Raw genomic sequence first — 20,302 nt, 5'->3', positions numbered from 1 at the left:
CTTTGCCACCTGGTCCTTGGTAGCTACTCCCATGGACCCATGCCTGAGAGCATCCTAGCTGCTCCTGAAAGGCAGGGCTCTGCCCCAAAACCAGCCACATCACAGTGTGGAGGAATTAAGGCCGTCCCAAGAACCTCACAAACGTCTTGTGAAGCAGGCTTGTTTTTCTGTTACGAAGTAACTTGAAATTCTTGGAAGGCAATCAGGAAAGTACAAAGTATTCCAGCTCAGGACAGCCTGGGACTCATTCCTTAGAGGCACAATGGTTGTTTACTCAATCCCTCATACATTAATACCTAAAAATTCATGAGTTCAATTGTAAACAAGAAGTACTGGCTTTACAGTGTTGCCTATTTAACAATAGTGGTCCAGCCTGAATGCTGATTTTGTTGTTATCTTTCTTCTAATCTTGCTATCAGAGGGTCAAGATCTTGCAAAATTATGGGAAATATTTCAAGCCCATTTATTTCTGGTTTTGAAACGCATCCCTCTGAAACCCAAGGCCAAAGAAAGACTATTTCAAATCAACATCGAAGAGTACAGGCAGGGAGAAGAGCTGTTTGTGCCAGCACTATCCTCTGGCTCAAGAACAAATGAGTAAAAAGCCGGCCACAGATACATTTGTGCTGGAAATTTGTAGAAGATTCCTAACAACTGAGATGGAAGGTCCCCGAGGCAGTCTACTAAGAGGACCAGCAGACACAAAATAACCCTAACCTAACCTGTTTTCAAGACAAAGCACAACTGGTTTCTGGAAGCACTCGTACCAGCAGGTTGCCTGTGGTGAGCAGAGTTCTCATCTGCATTCATCAGCCCAAGGACTCTAAGCCCAACAGCCCAGGACTCTTCCCAACACTTCATCTGAGGAAAGCCTCTGAAACTGCATCCCGGTGGCAAGCAGGCGAGCCCAGCTCCCTCTCCCAGAAGGAGCCATGGGGGGTGAGGGTGGAGAGCCTGCAAGATGGATATGGTCCAGAGCTCATTGGAGCTCACCTCCCCTTCCATCTTTGCTGACTGGCACTGCCACAGGCCCTTCTGATATCAGGTCTGTGCAGCCTCAAGCTCCCCAGCTGGTCCCACTTACAGACCTCTTTCCCTTTTGGGTCTGATGCTTGCCAGAAGGGGCGAGCTGAGACCATGGCTGTGGGCTCCAGGAGGTTCACCAGGACATTCATGGCTAAGCTGGTGGCATTTCTGGCTCCTTTACAGCCCTACATAAACACACTGCTGTTTCAGGCATTATCATGCCAGGGAATGTGGTTTTAGCTCAGCTTTCTCATCTCTCCTCCTGAGCAACAGCTACTTGTTTAGGTAGCCTCAAGAAGATGAGATCCCTTCCTCTTGCTTAATCTCAAGGAAGCGGTGCAAGAGGAGGAAGGAGCTTCATGTATCTTTATCTTTGCTGCTGTCAAAGGGCAATAGCTGAGATAGCTTGCATGGAGGCTTTCCAAGACACTGCAATCTCCTGAGGACATCAACTAATCTGGAAAATCACCTTCACTCTCTTGATAAAGGTTTCAGTGAACAAATGAACTCCAAGGCAGGTTCCCAGGGAGCAATCACCTCTACTGGCTAGAAATACATCAGCTCACATTTGAGTGAAGCCTTTGGCTTGCTCGAGCCACAGGTACAAGGCTGCTCTCCTGTTGGGGTTAACCACTGTTTCAGCTGTAACTTCTGCTCTGCAGAAACCAGCCAGCCAGGTGAGGTTTATGGGGTGGTCATCCAAGAGCTGCCAAATCACTATCCAAGGGCAGGAGCTCTCAGACAAGCCCAGATTTCAACCAGTGAAGAAACTGGAGAGGAAACACTCCATGATTCAATCACTCTACCTTCCTGCCCCATGAAAGCCAGTAGGACATGCCATCCAAGAAAGTCCATGAGCCTTTGATCTTTACTGCTGCCTCTTCAGCCAAAGAGACCTCCACTGAGGAGAATTCACTACTGCTCAAACCCTGCAGTACTACAGCAATGCAAGAGGTAGCATCTGGCTCCCCATTCACTCCAGTGAGCAGCTACTTCCATAGGCATCATGGGAACGTCCCCTTTGGGACATTTATCTCTACATTTGCACACAAATATTCCCACTGGAAGAGTCCAAAGCCTGTCTCCAAACACTGGCCCCCAGCCCACCTCACCAAGGATGATATGATCTGCACCAAATCTGGCTGGGACCATGCTGACGGTCCCTGACCACTCAGGCTGATAAATATCCTGTCCTGATGAAAAAAATTCAGCAGACTGCCTCAGGCTATGGTGAGAAAGGCTCCTTCTGCTCCCTGCATGGGCTGGGAGTACCATCCTGCACACTCTGGGCAGGGTGGGAGCTCCTCCCTGACCGCCTGCAGCGACCGCAGCAGAGCACAAAACCAAACTGCTTTTACGGCTTCGCCTGCCCAGATCCCCAGCTCTCGCCCATCCTGCCGGTCGGCCAGTCCGCCCCAGAAGGCAGCTCGATGTTTGTCTTGGATGACCTCCTGCCAGACCAGAGCTTTCCACAGCACGGCTCTTCTGCGCTGCCGGAGAGCGGATTTCCTGCCATTTGATCTAAATTTGCCCGTCATTTCACCAAGTGCCTCCTGGTTTCCTTCATCAGCCCTGATCTTTCCATCGGGGAGGTGGCCCTGCAGCCTGGGGCTCTTTGGCAGGGAGCTGGGGGAGAGACCTGGTGGTCAGAGAGCAATCACTGCTGGTCCATGCCTCCTCTGCTCCTGGAGCTGGAGGGGTGGAGAGGACCTTCCCTCCCTTCCCAGGCAGATCAAGTGTGGACATGCAGTGCCCCCTGCTGATCCAGCGACCAAGGGAGATGCAGGAAGAAGCAGCATGCAGGGCTCGGCAGCTTTGCAAACTTCTGAACGGGCAGCCAAGCCTCCAGCCTCCCTGCCAGCTCTTTGCAGGCAAGGCAGAGAAAGGACCTTTCTCTCTACTGATAAATTGCTGTTAATCACAGCTCTTGGAGCAGCTGTTTGAGAAGCCAAGCTGGTAGAAGAGGCCCAGGTGGTCCCATCAGCCGACTTCATACCTGCAGGTTATAGCTACCTAAAGAAACCAGAACATCTTCACTACCTTCTTCAGTCCCACCGACCAGGCTTGAGCAATGCTCTTTTTCCCCATGCAATGGGGAGGGGGACCGCTTGGCAAGACAGGCAGAGCATTAAGGGACAAGGAGCCAGCATGGGGGACAAGATAATGTTCCCTTTCCCCTTGACCAGAGGCTCCCTTTCCCAAGAGAAATGTGCTGCTTTATCTTGAAATAGTGGAGGGAAGCAGCTGCACGGGGAGTTTAGGCTGGTGGTCCAAACTGTCTCGGGGAGCAGAAGAGCCTTACCAGGAACTGCACGGATCAGGTGTGAAGCGGAGACATCGCCCATACCAGGACCTCAGTGAATTAATTACTGCTCTTGCTACAGAAGCCTTCCTGGGAACACAAAGATAGACGTTAATTAATCAAAGGCCCAGAAAGGTCCCTTGCGATGTGCCTGCTCACAGGACTGTAGGTGAGGTTAGCTGTAGCCCAGCATCATTAGCTGCAAGTCCACTACCAGTGGACTTAGCGGCTGTGACAAGTGTTAGGTGTGCGAGTGCCTCTGCCGAGCTCTTCTGAACCAGCCAGGGGAACTGCAGAGTGAGGGCAGCTTTCTGCTCCAAACTTGGGCTGAAAGAGCATCCCAACTGGTTTGGCTGGAGTTGGTAGAACCCTACTGAGGCCCTGCAGGTGTGATGGACCTGGGTTGCTCGAGTGCAGAGGAAACTGAGAGCTTGGCACAGCCCCCAGACCACCCTGGATCCCCATCATCGCACTGGAGCAAACCTGGAGTTGTTCCTGAAGCAGCACCCAGCCATGGGGCTGGCAGGACACCCATGGCTCAGAGCAGCTCACATTGGAAGACACCACTTTGTTTTCCTTTTCCTCCACCTTGTCAAACCCTCTCCGATTCATTTGAGGGTGAAGAACCTCAAGTGAGCTTTAAAGACCACAATACAGGCAGCAAAGTCCACTCCTGGTAATAAGATTCACTTTAAGAGATAAGGCCTATTGGCATCCGGAGAATGATAGTGGTTTATAATGCTGGCAGCAATCTGACTCCCAGCAGGTTTACGTGGCACAGGCAATGTCCAGCTAGATAGCCATCTCCTGGTCCCGGACTGAAATCGGCTCCTTCCACTGACTGCAAAGACTGCATATTCCTTATCTCCGCTGCAGGGGAAGGTCACCACTAACATGCAATGCATCCAAGTTTTGATTGCTTTCCCCTCTCCATTAATTTTTCCAGGACTTCTAGGTGATCAGGACACAAAGCAAGTGGAGAAGGATCTGCTTCAGTTATGCACTTGATTCCAAGGCAGGGTTTCCTTCATCCTCATTTCTAGCCATGGCTTTTCTAGCACTGCCAGTCCCCTTCTCTGGGTATCCGCACCCCCTCTCTGCCATCGGTCCCCGCTTGTTACATGCCAGACTCACCATCTTCTTGGACAGAGAAGACCTCTGCGCCTTCACACTGTGCCTCGGTCTCCTTGGTGCTCCTCCAGCAAAGAGGAAAGCGAAAAGTCAAGTCTCTCCTGTAAACCAAAGCATAATTTCAGAGGGAAGGAGCACATGAAACCACACACAGCATCAGCGCAGAGCCCCGCTTGAAAACCTCAGTGCCTCTCTCAGGACCTCTCATTCAGTCTGATCTCTCTCTCATGAGCACCGTTTGCGATGTTTCATGGATGTATCAGCCCAGGACACTCCTTCCCCCAACACGCAGCTGCCGCTGCAGTGGAGCCTGGCCACTGTCTAATGGATGACAACAATGCCACGCTTTAGGTAAATGCAAAAAGAAAACAGAGCCACACAAATTCTCCTAAGAGGAAGAGATTAGGCTCAGGCCACACAGATCTGATGCCTTCTAGCATAAAGCCTTAGTTTTTTTAAGGAGCATCCCAAAACCAGCACCTTCCAAGGTACTCACATGCTTTAGCACGGAGCTGGGGATACAGCTGAGGGTTGGTTACAGGGGCACCATGAGGACCCATCCCTGTTTCCATGACCCGCATACCCTTTTGCCAAACCCCACCTCTGGCCCCGGCGTGCTGAGAGTGCACAGCCGGTATCTCTGTATTGCACCTAATCCCTAATCAGGAGATACCCAGCCCGGACAACCGCCACCCCTCTGCGCACAGTATCTTCTTGTTATCTCATACCTGCTGTAAAGTGCTGGCAGGAGAAATGCTGAATCAGGAGTGCTCAGCTGGAAGAAATTAATTTGTTTTTTTAGCACCGGCATGGCCCTGTGCCGATTCGAAGCGTTCCTGCTTGGGGAGCAGAGGATGGCCCCGGTAAGTGCAGTTCAGTGCCTTGCTCCCTGGGGAATAGCTTGGTCCCAAACCAAGATGACGTGCTGGAGCCGGGCAATGGGGAGGCCAAGGGGACCCACAGTACACCTTTTGACAACTCAAAATTATTTCTTAGTACCTTCTGGCCTCTCCTTCACAGGCCTGCGATGAGGTGCCTTGGCTGCTGATGTTACTTGCAGTGGCAGCACCCAGGAGCTCCCACCTGCACCCAGGGCCGATGCCAGCCCCATTTTCTGTACCACTGATACAGTTGCCAGCATGTTGTTAGCCCGGGGAAGTCAGCAAAACCCACAGCCACACCTCAGGAGCCTGCTCTGAGCAGGCAAACAGCTCCCATTTCCCTGAGCTCAGCAGCCCTGCCTGATAAAGGATGGGATGGAGCTGCTCAGAGAAAAGGAGAAGAAAACGCTTTCAGCACTGGCTCTCCTCCCATCAGATAGAGAGTGCACGGCAGCGCAAAGTCCCCGAGGTATGGCTCCGGGATGGCCCCGTGGCCCCGGGACACAGCCAAACCAGGCAGCGACAGCTGCAGGGAACAGCCCGGCTTTCCATCCCGCCGGGGCTCTGTGGGGTATAGGAGCTGTCCCTGAGCACAGGGAGGAGATGCGGTCATCTGAGCCCCGCAGCCTGCAGCACCCAGAAAATACCTGCTGGCACCAGGGTGAGTCGGGGAGAGGAGGCACGACACCCTGCCGAAGTTCATGTCCTGGCCACACCAAGCCTTTATCAGGCTCAGCTGTGGGAGCAGCTTCACCCCACTGCTAAAACGACAGCTGACCAGCTCCATAGCGTCTCCAGTTCACAAGCATGCTCCCCTGCCTCAGTTTGCCCAGCTGCCAAAATCATACCTCCCCAAGGCCTGGAAAGAGCCAGCCTGGGCTATTTTACATCTTGGGGCTACTCCAACTGTGACCAGCCTGGTGCGGGCAGCCCCACAGCAGCCTCTGCCAGGCAGGACGGGAGGGCAGCAGGCAGCCCCTGCCTGCCCCTTTGCTCGCCTCTCCTGCCTGGGTGGCCACAAGGAGCAGGGAGCCGAGCTAGCCCAGGGCCAAGGAGCATCTCTACCTGGCACCCAACGCTGCTTGAAACTCTCTGGCTTCTGCAAATGAAGCTGGACCCACTGCAGAGGGAGTCACTTTGTCCCCTGTCCCCAAGCTGTCAGCGCAGCAAGCATCTACCTGCATCCCTGCCTGCCTGCCTGCCTCCCTGCCTGCGGCTCTCACAGGGCGACATTGCCATCTGCTGCCTGCTGCTCGGCAGGACACGCCAGCCTGCCTCTGCCACCCAGCCCTGGCCCTCCTCCATCCCTGCTTGCAGGGGACTGTGCCTGCGGGGACCTCCAGCACCGAGTGCCACAGGTGCTGGGGCAGCACCCACGCCACCATCTCCACACAGAGCCGCCTTTCGCGGATGCCCCACTGGCACCAAACCCTGTGGGCAGCACAGAGCTCACAGCTCCAGCCCAGCAGCAAGGAGCGCAAGGCAGCCGTGCTTCAGTCCCACCAAGCACCTCCAGGTCTACCCTACTCAAGGGCTGTGTACGTGGCTGGTACGCTCGTTTGCAGCTAATGAAATGCAACTGCCCAGCAGCACGGGGATGGCAGAGTAGTGTCTCAAACCAGGACAGTGTACCCTGCCAACAGCCCAGCTTTGCAAGCACCAGCCTCACCACACACTCTTTCGGCGGATTCATCAAAAACCTGTCATGCCAGCACATTTTAGGAGAAAGATAAGCTACTCTCTCAAGCTCCTTGGAATATTCAAAACTGGCATATTCAAAACTGGCAACTAAGTTTTTACACTTAAAAGCAAAAATATAGCATCTTGGAAGCCACATGACAGCAGTGTCAGCACTCCTGACACCCTGTGGGTACTGAACCTGCCAGCAGCTCCAGCTTGAGGTGGCTGCACAGCGGTCAGTGATCAGATGTGACTGTAGAGCCTGCTTATTTACAATAAACCACTTGCAAAATACCTTAGAAATTGATCTGGACAAAAATTTCTGCCTTTGGGTCAAATCAGTGCCCCAAACTTGCCACTGAGCAAGACCCCGGCACTGAGTGCTGCCCTCGGCTCTGCTGGTGACTCACCCACTGAATGGGAACACACACCTCCAGCTCCTCTGCCTTGGGTTCTTCATCTGGAAACACAAAGATGGTATTTTTTAACTCACAGCCATACCAAGATACATTCATTTATTTTAAACTTTAAAGCACCTACATATTGTTTCTACAGCTTAAGATAGAAGATGCCATAAAAGGGAGGAGAAGAGTAGTAATTATCTGCAGTTCAGAAGTTTAACCTTTAGAGAAGGAATTGGATTTCCAGCTATACTTGTTAAATGCTTTTAAGCTGATCTTTTCTAAGAGACTGTGCGGTTTATAATTGAAACTACCCACCTGAGACAGGAGGTTTCCACAAGCAGGCCTGGGTTTATAGGTTACCGACACAGACTAAGGCTGATGGTTGCTCTGAACTTTGAGAGGGACAGTGCCATGGTAGATGGCATGGTAACACATTGTTGGAAGTCACTGCAGGCAAAAAACAGAGGAGAAATGTGGATTCTCCTTCCCAGTTGCTTACGTGACGGTGGGGACTATCCCCAAAGCCTGGCTGAAAGTCAACAAGAGGCATCACACGATACGACCGCTGCAGGGGTCTAGATGACTTCTTACATGAACTTGTAAACACAGCAGTGCTTCTGTAGGAAACAGTGTACGACATTGTTTCTTGCATTAACTGGTGGAGAATGCCGGGGGGCAGCAGGTACCAGCATTAATTGCTGGATGATGCAAGAGGGGGAAGGTGTACAGCAGGCTTTCTATGATCGCTGTCATAGGAGGTAGAAAGTAGTTGGATGCAAGGGATTGCTAACCTTTATTTTGAATAGCAGTGAGGGCTGAGGAGAGCTCTAGTGTGAACGGATGCAATCCTCACTATCAGTTCCTGCTTTATATTTGAACAGCAGTTGGATCCACCTGCCAAAATACGGAGTGCTTGAGGACCAGCCCAGCAGGCCTAGAAGGCTGAGGGCTCTGCTTTGAAATTCACTGGTAGGATCTGAGACAATCAAGTGCTGAGCAATACACTCAAAAAGAAAAGTTATCCAAGATGTGGGACCTAGCCCCTGGACCGAGGGGGCTTGCTTTCTAGGTCAGCTGCCATGGCAGAATTTAGAAGCAAGAAAGGACCTCAAAGCAGGAGTGTCAGTACCAAAATAGTCATAAAAAAAAAAAAAATCTAATTTTAAGGTGTTTCTCCATCTCCAAACAAGAGAAACTGCTTTTCTCAGTGGGGATGGATGTGTCTCCTGTTATCAACAGTAAGCACAAATCTAACGGGTGCATCTGCCACCCCCACTTTAGGGCTGCGGTGAGTTATCACAGGAGATTGGTAATGTTCGCACTCCAGGATGCTGAGATTAACTGAATTGTCCAAGCTCACATCGCTCTCGGGTCCTAAAGGGTGCAGAAATGCACAGTCGAAACCAGCACAGGATCACCAACCTGAATGCAGCCTGAGGGAAGCCGAGAGCCGGTGTCCCCCTGCATCCTGGACAGACTATCCGGACACACGCCGACTGCTGGGCAGGCCACTTGGCCATGTGCCTTCGTGCCGGTGTACACATGGCCATGAGGGAGAGTGCGAATGAGTGAAATCAGGCTTGTCTGAAAGCAAAGTAGTCACCTTCCCCTCTTATCAGGTCTGGCACTGAGATTTGTTGTGCCATTGCTAAATGCTGCAGTATTATTTCCTACATTTTCCTCCCACGTGGCCTCAGACACACAACCTGCCCAGTAGCTGCCCCTGGATCCCAGTCTTCCCAGTTGCTGGCACCTGGACATGACACAGCATCAGTGCAGTTGTGGCACAGATCCCCAGGAGGTGGCCTCGGACATCCCCAAAAAGCAGGGACATCAGTGCCAAAAGTGCTCAGGAGAGCTGCTCCTGCTCCCTCATCCTGATGGTCCATGGGGCTGGGGGTCTCCTGAGACAGCCCTGGAGTAGCCCAGCCATGGTGTCCCCTCCTCTGAGCCTGTAATTCGGGTTCCCATGTGCCGTTGTGCCTCCGACGGCTCCTGTGATGGGCCTGGGAGCAGCCAGGACAGAACATTATTTGGGCTCACCCACCCCTATTGCTTCTCTGTGGATGTGCAACGTGATGTTTATCCCATAACCTAATAGTGGTAACCAGGGAAAATACTGGGCAGATCTCAGATCAGTCCAGGGACTGCAAAGAAAAAGGGAGGACTTCACAAAGAAAACTAAAAAAACCAATGTACTACCTGCATGCTATAGATTTTGTGACATCTTTTTCTTCTTAAATCACCATTTTCTCACCCAGGTTGTATGACTTTGTGCTTTCTTAGTACATGGCATCTCATAAAGCTTTTTCTTGGCTGCATCTTCAGCATAGAGCTCTGCTGCAGTGAGAAACCAGCCCGGGAGAACACGTTACTCACAGACCTGAGCAGGGAGGACAGTTTGTTGTATTTTTTCCCTGACAACATTTATCCCCTATTTCAAGAGTCTGAAGGGGAGAGTGATATTCATCAAAATTACCTTTTTCTTCTGCGATAGTTCTTTTTCTTTCAGGCTGGTCATAGCAGCATACCTGCCCTGGACAGTGAAAGAGCTGTGCATGGGGAGGGATCCCCTCCCAGATACCCCAAAACACCCAGCATGTCTGGAGGTGGACTAGCAATGCCAGGGTCACCATGGGACCATGCCAGCCTGGCACTACTTTTGGCAGCCTGTGTTAGTGCTCTAGCCCTTGTCCCTGCTCTCTTTGTAGCTTGCAAACAGGCCTCAGCTGGCCCCAGTAAGGATGCTCCTTTCACCATAATGAGCTGAACCTGCCTCCAACCTCTGCAGATCTCTTCCTATGACTTTCTCTTGCCTTCTGGTTTTTAAACCATCCCCAGTTTGTGTTCAGTGACAGCTTCCCCACAGGTTCAACTCCTAACACTATTCCCCAACCCAAGCTAAACCCCTCTGCTTTGCAGAGTTGCTGCCAAGACCAAGCAAATGCTTTTTGTTGATATGGTGTGGTTTGCTCCAGTGTGCTAACGTATGGAGAATACTCTTTGGGAAGCCAGCTCATTTACATCACATCCCTGCAATAAATAATAGTTTCAGCCCCTAGGAGAGCAACAGTGCCCTGATGAAGCAGCCTGCTCACGGGTGCTCACGTACGCCATCTCTCAGCAGCAACCTTGTGGCCGACTTGGCTCTGACTCCAGAGAGAAATGGGTTTGCATGTCTCTGGTTTCCTGTGGGCGCCACAACATTAATTCCTTCGATTTATTGGATCTAGAGCCATCTCCAAGACACATGCTCTCATTTACTGCATGCAAGTTGTCCAAGAGAGGAAAACCAGAGGAAATGAGCACCCAGGGAGCAGGCAGTGGGATGGCAACAGCTTTGTCACGTGTCCACCTGGCGAGTGTACTATGCTCTGGACCATCTTCAAGATGCTCCGAGTGCAGCCTGGGGGTAACTACCCCTTCCCATGTGATCCCCCAGTTCCTGAAAGCAGGATCATATTCCCATATTTGCACGTGGAAAGCCCTGATCAGCAGTTCAGGACTCAAGGCTGCTCTGTAGTGTTTTTGTTGAAATACTACCTGTTCCCAGGACTTTCGGGGTTTCATTTCTTTTTCTCATTGCCAAGGCCATCTTGTCTTCGTGGCTGTCTTTGGGATTCAAGGGAATGATCCTGCACATAGTAAAGATCCTGCATATAGTAAAAAAGAAAATCAGCTGCAAAAATATGGTAGTTGTAACGCACAATGTAGGCTTTGGGGCAGGTGGTAGTCTCATGATGCAAGATGGGGACACAAGCTTGAACTGGTCTCACCTTCCCCCGACTTCTCCCTTCCCTACTCTGCAATTTGCTGCCCTTGGCTGTGCTGATGTGGGGGGCTGTTCCCTTTCCAGCTGCAAGCAGCAAAGCACATCTGCTTCTGCTAATCCCAAATAAACCAACTGTAGGCAGAGAGTCCTCGGTGCTGAGATTGCCTACAAAGTGGGTCAGCTCAAAACAAGGGGAAAAGTTTGATTCTGATGCCAGAGAGGAGACAGAAATCCCCACTGTGAGGAAAGGAAAGCTAAGCAGCGTGTGCGAGACAGGCAGTAAGAGAAGCAGGGAGGAAATATCCCTGAGGGAAAGCTTCCACACTGGGGAGAGACAGAAACACACACATTGGACTTGCAAGGAAGGAGAAACCGCTCGAGCGGTAGCCAAGGAACAACCAGATGGTGACAAACACATCCTGAAAGGGAAAAAAAGCAGGGTTTTAGTGCAACACCCCGGAGATGAATTGAAGGTCACAGTGTGAAGTCTTGGGAGGCAGGCAGGGGAAAAGCACCCAGCCAGCACTACTGGTGCTGGGGATCTCTCCAGCAGAAGGGGAAATGGCATCTAAAAGCCAGGAGCAGGCAAAAGCCTCCTGGTAGGTGCAGTGGGAGGGACAACTCGAGCGGGCAGCTGGTGCTCTCCATCGCTGGTGGGGTGGAGGACAGGGGAAGGGCTCAGGCAGGCAGGGCAGCCCTGCTGCATTTCCCAGGCTGCTCTCTGCGATGCAGGCAGCAAGGTTGGGGCGAGGAAAGAGGCCCCACCTCCGGAGGCTCAGCAGTTGCTCTGCTGGACACAAAAGGATGAGCCAGACACCAGCACACTTGCACAGGATGCTCTGCGCCAGCCCCCCTCATCTCCTATGCAGGAGCCCGGGGGGCTGCTCCTGCCGGGGCCGGCTGCCCACCCATGCTCACCCATGCAGGTAAGGCTCTGCCAGTTGGAGCTGGGAGGTGGGAGAAGGCAGGCAGGCAGGCCTGAGGGTGATGGGAAGCAACACCGGTGGGGGACCCCAGAGAGGGCACAGGCAAGAGGCTGCTGGGGTCTGTCCCCTTCTGCAATGAAACCTCCAAACACCCCTGGCATCACCTGGCAGACCAAGGGTGGATTATTGTCTTTGGAAAGCTGCTTCGGGGAAACAGGTTCGCCCTTGCGGTGAGTGTGAGCGGCTTTCCTGCAGGTGGTCTCCCACCTCTCTGCAGCAGTGGGCTGCAGCAGGCTGGACAGCCTGTACACAACTGTCTATAGCTTTCCCCTTGGGGAGCAAGGAAATAGATAAAAGCAGTGTTAGCATTTCCCAACGCTTGCAAGTGCTGTCTCTGTCAGCAGCAGGCTTGCTCAGGCTCAGCCAGCTGGCTTCAAACTATCCAGCAGCCTCTGAACAAGGGTGCTGGGGGATACTAGTAAATCAGCATCCAAAGAGGAATTCACTGCACCCCTCGTCAGTGAGAAGAATGGGGCTTCTCCCTTTATCTGCTGGGGTTTGCGAACAGTTTTGCCTTCCTGAAAGGCGATTGCTCAGACGCCCTCCTCCCCAGCCTTGCTGCAGCATGGGGAGCAGATACACATTGCTCTTCAGACCCCTCATGCAGCATGAGCTCCTTGGGCTATTTTGCACAAGCGTGTGAGAGCAGGGCAGAGCCCACTGACTCGCTTGCAAAACTGTAAAGAGCACTGGTGAAAATAAAACTGTCACGGGCCTAACCTCCCCTCCTCGGTGCTGCAACGGCCCATAAACAGCAAACCCACTGGTTGCTGGCTGCATCTGGCTCATGGTCAAGGTCTGATTTTAATTATCTTTAAATGTTCTGCATAAAAAAGGAGAGTAGAAATGTGGTTGCACTGCTCCTCCTGTGCCTAGGGGCAGGAGGCAGCTTGGCTTGCCCACATCTGCTGTCAGCAGCACACAGGGCATCCGCTCTGCTGAGCCAGCCCAGAGGGCCTGTCAGGCAACTTTCCCACCTTCACCGTCACAGCTCCAAGATGTCCTTGGTTTATCATGCTCTTGCTATTTTTATTTCTCTGGAAATGCTCTGTGCGGCCAGGTGACCTTTATTAAGATCATATTTTTTATACTGCATGATTCTGCATTAACATAGAGCTCTCTTCTCTGCTGGGCACTCCAGGAATGGGAGCAGCAGCTACTGTTTGCTTGGTATTGTAACACGTGAGCTCCTTAGCCGTCAAGAGAAACAGCCACCGGATCTGAAACCTGGCAGAGCATCAGGGCCTCTGTAATTATTAACATCTGCATTTTGCTTCCTGGTGGTTCTGTATTTAAAAAAGCAAAAAAGTAAGTTAAGTGCAGAAAATAAAAATCCATGCTTTCAAATAAGCATTGCAGCCATGAGAAGAAGGAAAAAGCAGATGAGATCTAAGCATAAATCAATGTGACCAAAGACAAAACCAGCTATACATTAAGAAACAGCTGCCTGGTTGCTTTCTGCTCCTCACGCCTGTCCCCTCCTGCTCCAAAATCCAGGTCCCCTACAGCAACAGCACCGGGGGTGGAGGAGCCTTAGAGATGTCCATGCCTGACGCAGGTGAGGAGCATGGCAAGCCCGAAGTGCCCCGAATGCCTGGGCCAGGAGTACCCCTGTGGCAGCCTGAAGGAGAGGAAGGGGGTCCGATGTGCACCGCCTGGAGAGGAGGGTGATGGCAATGCTGATGAGGAGGAAACCAAGGAGAGCAACCACAGCAGTCCACGGAATGGCCCAAGGGAGGATGTGCCTGGGGACCTGCTGTGCCAGGAAGGTGAGGTCTTCTACAAAACTTTCACCCTCATCAACACTAACTTCCTGTGGCCAGGAAGCTGAAGCTGCTGGTGAGCCTTCGTGCCCTGGGTGGCGAGCCCAGACACGGGGAACCCCTGTGCCAGCAGCACCCATCCCGGACGGACGGCGGGGCCACCGGGCCCTGTGGCACTGAGCACACCGCAGTGACCCTGGAGAGCAACTCTGGGGAGGAGTCCAGAGATGGCCGCTCCAGCTATGTCACTGAGCGAGCGTCGGCTCTTGCCAGCGCAGAGACCATCAGGCCAGGGGGTCCACAGAGGTCCACCTTGGAGGAGCATCCCTACCAGTGCCAGCAGTACAGGTAGTCCTTCAAGAAGTCCAGCAACCTGCTGAGCCACTGGGAAACGCACAGCGGGGCCAAGCCCTAATTCTGCGAGCTCTGCAGCAAAGCCTATTCACACCAGGGCACACTGCAGCAGCACCACCTGCACATGGGCAAGTGGCCCTATGAGTGCCCCTTCTGTGCCAAAACCTACACCTGGTCCTCAAACTACCGCAAGCACATCCGCACCCACATGGGCGAGAGCCCCTACGGCTGCGCTGACTGTGGGAAGGCCTTTGCCCCCTCCTCCGAACTCCGCAAGCACCAGCGCAACATGCACCGCAACAACAAGCCTTTCCCCTGCCCCGACTGTGGGCGCACCTTCAACAAGCCCCTCTCCCTGCTCCGCCATCAGTGGGCACACTTAGGGGCCACGCCGTTCCCCTGCCCCAACTGTGGGAAGGCCTTCGCCGTGGCCAGCCGGATGGTGGAGCACCAGCGGGTCCACACCGGCGAGCGGCCCTTCGCCTGCGCCATATGCGGCAAGGCCTTCACCAAGTCATCCAACCTCTTCAAGTACCAGACGCTGCACACGGGTGAGTGGCCCTACGAGTGCCCCGACTGCAGCATGGCCTTTGTCCAGTCCTCCTGCCTCACCCGCCACCGTCGCACCCACACTGGCGAGCCACCCTTCGCCTGCCCCCACTGCACCCATGCCTTCACCCGCCCCCACTGCACCCACGCCTTCACCCGTGCGGCCACCCTCAAGTGGCACCAGCAGCTCCACGGCAGCTCCCTGCACCGGTGCGGCACCCTGCCGACCCCAACAGCCCCTCTGCATGGACTGCAATACCTCCCAGCATGGTGCGGAGGAGCCCTGGCCTCCCCAGCATGGCTGGGGAAAAACCACATCTGGGGTTGTGAGTGCCCCTGCACCCCATGGAGCCCCTGGCACATGGCCGTCGGCGAAAGAGGAGGCAGTCGGTGAAAAGCTGGTTGCCCAAGCACAGGGGAAAGAGGCAGAGCTCAGTCACTCATGCATTACTTATTTCTGAGCACTCTCCCTCCAGGAAAACAGGATCCCAGCTTGGCTGGCACGGGATCCATCTTCCTTGCCCTGGCCGTGCAAAGGCGCCTCACGCATTTCATGGGATGGTGAAAACCCCGACACCTTTGTGAGTGAAGCAAATACATACCAGGTTTAAATTCCACACGGAAATGGGCAAGGAAAACCAAACCAAAGTCCGAACCCTCCTGTGCTGTCAATGAGATGAACGCTGCAAAACACAACCCTGTCCTTTCATGCAGAGCACGCTGGATATGGTAATTACAGGCAAAATATTTGCACCCCTCACTCTCCTCCCGGGAGAGCCCCTTTCCGAAGCAGAAGTACACTGAGTGTTTCTACAGCAATAAGCTGCTTTCTGAGACCAAGAACAGGGACTAGACAGTTGGTAAAATGGCTTTTCTTAGGTACCTGATAGCTGAGGCAATTAAAACAAAATTAAACTGACATTTCTAACTTGTACTGTAAGAGAGAGATGCAGTGGTGAAATAATTAAGTTACTGCTGGGAACATCCTGTTCTCACCCGTCTATTGTGAAGAACAAAAGGGCAAGAAGCATTTTTGGCTTTTTTTTTTCCTCTCTCTTTTTTGATAATTAATTGCTAGTTATTGCTGCATCCCCAAATGCTAGAACCCAAGGGTTTTCCAAATGACGACAGAGATATTTAGTGGTTAGTACCTCGTTTATCCAGTCTCACTTGGTGATAAACAACATTTTGCCAGCCAGATCCCCCTGCTCAAGTTATTCACGTGAAGGGCTCAGAGCTTCATTTTCTGGTTTACAGCACTTGCCTGAAAGGTCTTTCCAAGCAACTGCCTGGGAGCAGCTCCATGATGGGACTGCAGTCCCATCCCTTGCTGTCTCTTACCGTCCAGCATCATTTGCTTCCCCACCAGTTACACCGCTGCATCTGAGCCTCTCGGGCAGGGGAAGTAGTCCTCTGGATGGGAACCCACCTTGGAGCATCCTCATGTAGATAGAGCTTATGCTGCCTGCTCCTACCCAGAACTCAGCTGATCACCTCTGGAAAGGGACTTCCCAGCTGTTTTTCACAACTCCATGAACTGCTGCAGAGGTATCTGCAGCTACCTTGGCAACACAGTGCTCGGGAAGGAAGAGTCACCCCCAGCCTGAGCGCCCCATGGGACCAGAGGTGGGCCTGAAAGATGGGGAATGGCCAGGAGACACAACAGATGTGCCTCACTGACCTCTTCATTGCAGCAAGGGCCCTGTCATGTGTGAGAAAACAGAAAGCCCCTTCCACTTTTCTCATTAGCTAAAAGAAAAGAGTGATATTTATTAAGTGCCTGCTCACCGGATGTCAGCCTGGTCAGAATCCGAGTCCCAGGATGCTCTTCACATGAACCTCATGCTTCTTGACACAACCCTAAGTCATCCTTACCCTCATCATTACCTCCAGCAGCCGTGTGCTTGGCTTATGCTTCAGCCCATCACCCAAGGGCACCCCTGCCTCTGGCCCTTCCTTCCAACCTTCCTGCCATGCCAGCCCAACACCAGGTTCATTTGCAGGAGACAACAACAGTATAGGAAAGTTTCTGATGCTTCCCCGAGTCAGAGTATCCCTGGATTTTAGTCTCTCTCATGCAGAGCGAGGCTGAGTATACCCTGGGCTGGTGTTTAGCACTGACCTTCTGGAAGGGAGAACAGGGCTCTGTGTGGTTTTAGGACGAGCATCCCCTTCACCCACAACATGAGCAGGTAAGGGATGAAGCCCAGAACCGTAGCGGGTGTGTGCTGCTCCAGAGTCCGTATCGCTCTGCTTCAGCGTGTCTAACCTCCTGCATGCAAGCTCTTCCAGGAAGGATTTGGGGACCAGTCTGGAAGAGTAAGGAAGGTGCATGTTAGGCTGACTCCATCGTTTCCACTGCCAGGGGGGTGGTCATGGTTTTTATAGGTCTGTACACAGTCAGCCAGCAAAATCTTTACAAGACAGAAAAGTCACTTAAAACTATTTCTCAAGGGTGTTTCCTGATGAGAGAAGCAGAAAAAACAATTACAGCAAACTGTGAAATAAAAAGAAAGTCAGGTCAAAAGACAGGTGAGTGCACAATGCAGTCAGCAAGGCTCTGCACTGGAAATTGCCAAAAGGCCCCTCAAAATGAGAGTATTCATACTCTCATACTTTTGAGAGTATGAATAAAACAGATCAAGCTAGGCCTTTCCTCACTCAGAGTTGGCCGTCTTCTGTCTCAATGGCAGCAAGAAATCACATCAATTTGAGGGAGTACATCCAAAAAGAGAGCTGTCCTTGTTTCCAGTTTGGAGAGGAGCAGAGGTCTTTCACCTTGCTGCCTTAGCGGGTCAGACCTTTACAACAACATTACTGCCAGCATTACACCCCTGCACTTTGGGAGGATGTCCCACATTGCTTGGAAATTGCTTCTGGATTTCTTATTCTGCCCTTCATGGTGGTAAAAACCTGCTGTAGAGCTGAGCCCTGGTCCCAGACCACCTGGCTGTGCAGTGCTATTGAAAGGCATGTAAATATATCTGTAAATGATGATATATAAATGTGCTAATAATAAATGTGCTTGTATTGTAACAGTATTGTAGCTGCCAAGGACTGTCCAGGCGGGGGGAGCCTAGCTTTATTTTTTTACTCTGGCAGTGATTACTGTCTGATCATCACAAACTGGATGCTGTGTCATAGTATGTGAACAGAGAAGGAAATAATGTACTTAAAATGAGGGATATTCTTTATGTTTACATGAACTCCCCAGTCCTGGAGCTATTTTAAAGCCGCTGTTGCATCTCAAGTGAATACACTGGAAATAAATACTCAATATCTACTCATGCATGCCATGAACAGTCTAAAAGAAAATCTCTTGTGCTTTTAGCTCACATGTGCTGCTGTGGTCTTGAGCAAATGTAGGTATTTGTACAGATGCATAGCATATTTCAGTGTCTATTACTGTATGCAAAGACTCTGCACCTGCACATGTCTAGAAGTAAACCAGGACATGAGGTCTTGCAGCTACTCACAGATGTCTTCCTGTACCTCAACCCAAGCCTGCAGGTATCCCTAGGTTTGGTACATGAGAATCAAAGGCTGGGGGGAGGCTTTGCAGTGAGTGTGCAGGCAGCCTTGTCTCAGCAGGGTTCCACCTGTGGGACCACAGTCACAAACACAGACCTCAGCCTTCTCCACGTACTGCACTTCTGTCGTGCTCGCACGCCTCTGTGCTGTAACCAGGAGCTGATGTGCAGGTGAAGACAGGACCAACTAACCATCTGTACTCAGGAAATGCAGCCCCTGACCTCCCAGCTCTCTGAGAAGGAAGCATCTCCCAAAGCACACTGCACCAGGTGAAAAACATCCCCAGTCTGCTGGATTTGGCACCAGCAGCCGAGGCAGTGTGGTGCAAGTACCCACATTTTCCCACAGTGCTCCAACACAGTCAAGCTTTTTGGCAAGGTCAGCTTTTATCCAGTAGATGTAACACTGCGCCAGCAGAAATACTTCCGTGGGGCTGCACTGAACCACGTTACAGAGTACAGACTCTTCTCAATGCAAAAGTCAATGCCTTCTTTTTTTCAGGCTCCTGGGGCAAACCATTTTGCACAGTCAGCAGACAGACTTCTACAAGCCAGTTTATCTTCTTTTTAAACAAGTAAGGTATAAACATGAAATCTAGCTAACAACTGGTCCAAGAGCTTCTTAAATGCAAGTACTAAGACATACATACTAGCAATCTTCCTAAGAGGTCCCACAAGGAAGGTCAGTTAGATCACACTTTAATCTTGGGGTCTGGGAGACTGAATGCTGTATCATACCTTCTCCCAGTTCCCTTTCCCAAACAATGAAAACAAGTCATCCATCACTCACACCACTTACCAAGCAAAAGTCTTCAGACCAAAGCCTTTAGTTTTATAACAACTGCTGACACCTCAGGTTTTAGTAACTTCTCTTTCTAAACTGCTGTCAGTCCACCAGGCAATCCAAAAGAACCCACCGAAGTCACTAAACCATCCCTGCTGACACCACCAGCAGTATTTTCAGGAGCAGCAACAATGGTCAAGGTATCAAGGAAGAAGACAATTAGCACACCCTCTTTCAAGCAGGAAAACAGAGGCTGGGCAAGCAGGCCAGCAAAACATGCTGACTCTTTTGGGGTAAAACTTACCACACTCAACAAAGAACATCCCCTTCTGTCGAGGAATATGTTTCTTTTTAAAACATGCCAGGTAGTTATTGGGAATAGCTGTTAAATGGCAAGTTGGCAGCTAGGCTACCTTCCTGTTACCTGTGCGTGGCTCTGAGCCCAGGGACCTATTCCTTCAGAGTCCCTTGCAGCCAACAAGATGTGTGCTGGTAGCTTGTACAGAAACAGACCTGCTCAGAACTCCTGCTTTCAGATTTGAAGCATGTAAGCAACAATTAAGATAAAACCCTTAATGAGAAAAGAAGTGGATAGCTCTGATGTTTTCTTCTAGCACATAAACAAGGGGAAAGCCATTACATGAACTGCATGAGCACATTCATTTGACCACACCCTCCTCTGGAAAACAACATTCCCACATAGTAGGGCGCAGTTCAGCAGCACAGCCATCCTACAGTGAGTTTACAGGTGGGCTGCACTCTGTTGCAGAGACCGGTATTACCTGCTTCATGGGCTAGCTCCCATTCAGTGGTTGCTCTTTTAAGATGACTCTAACCTTGCACAGGCCTACAATTTTTTAACTTCTCAAAGCATCAGACACAGCTGGGAACACCAAAATAAAAACAGTGTTTTCCTTTCTACTTTCTACTTCCAGTATGTTATCCTAGTGAAATGCTATTCATCTGCCGTTCTGTTGGCGAGATCTCAGCCCCTGCTCGTTTTCAGTCTGTAAGTAGGAAAACCGTAGTGGGGGCTCCTTATGCCAACAGAAACTTTACAAGATCAGAGGCAGATCATCACACGATGAAGCCTCACTTTAAATAAAAGCTGCCTACTCCAGAGATTTCAATGCCCTTTGC

The 20,302-nt window shown here is 51.5% G+C and overlaps 1 protein-coding gene across 1 annotated transcript; it reads left to right on the top strand.

Annotated features, from left to right (window-relative positions):
* Window positions 1-13,749: 13,749 nt before the first annotated feature.
* On the top strand, window positions 13,750-15,242 carry ZNF648 (zinc finger protein 648). Its single transcript, XM_076338002.1, has 2 exons — window positions 13,750-13,956; window positions 14,370-15,242. The coding sequence occupies exons 1-2, from the start codon at window positions 13,750-13,752 to the stop codon at window positions 15,240-15,242; spliced, it is 1,080 nt and encodes a 359-aa protein (XP_076194117.1).
* Window positions 15,243-20,302: the final 5,060 nt, after the last annotated feature.

The sequence above is a fragment of the Aptenodytes patagonicus genome, chromosome 5 (genome assembly GCF_965638725.1).
Source record: "Aptenodytes patagonicus chromosome 5, bAptPat1.pri.cur, whole genome shotgun sequence".
NCBI classification, from domain to species: Eukaryota; Metazoa; Chordata; class Aves; order Sphenisciformes; family Spheniscidae; genus Aptenodytes; species Aptenodytes patagonicus.
Note: the sequence above shows the minus strand (reverse complement) of the source record. Positions and strands in the feature narration are given on the sequence as shown.

Coding starts and splice junctions, on each gene's coding strand:
- ZNF648 (XM_076338002.1), top strand. CDS start 13,750: ATGGCAAGCCCGAAGTGCCCCGAATGCCTGGGCCAGGAGTACCCCTGT. Junction 13,957..14,369: donor TGCTGTGCCAGGAAGGTGAG/GTCTTCTACAAA, acceptor TAATTCTGCGAG/CTCTGCAGCAAAGCCTATTC.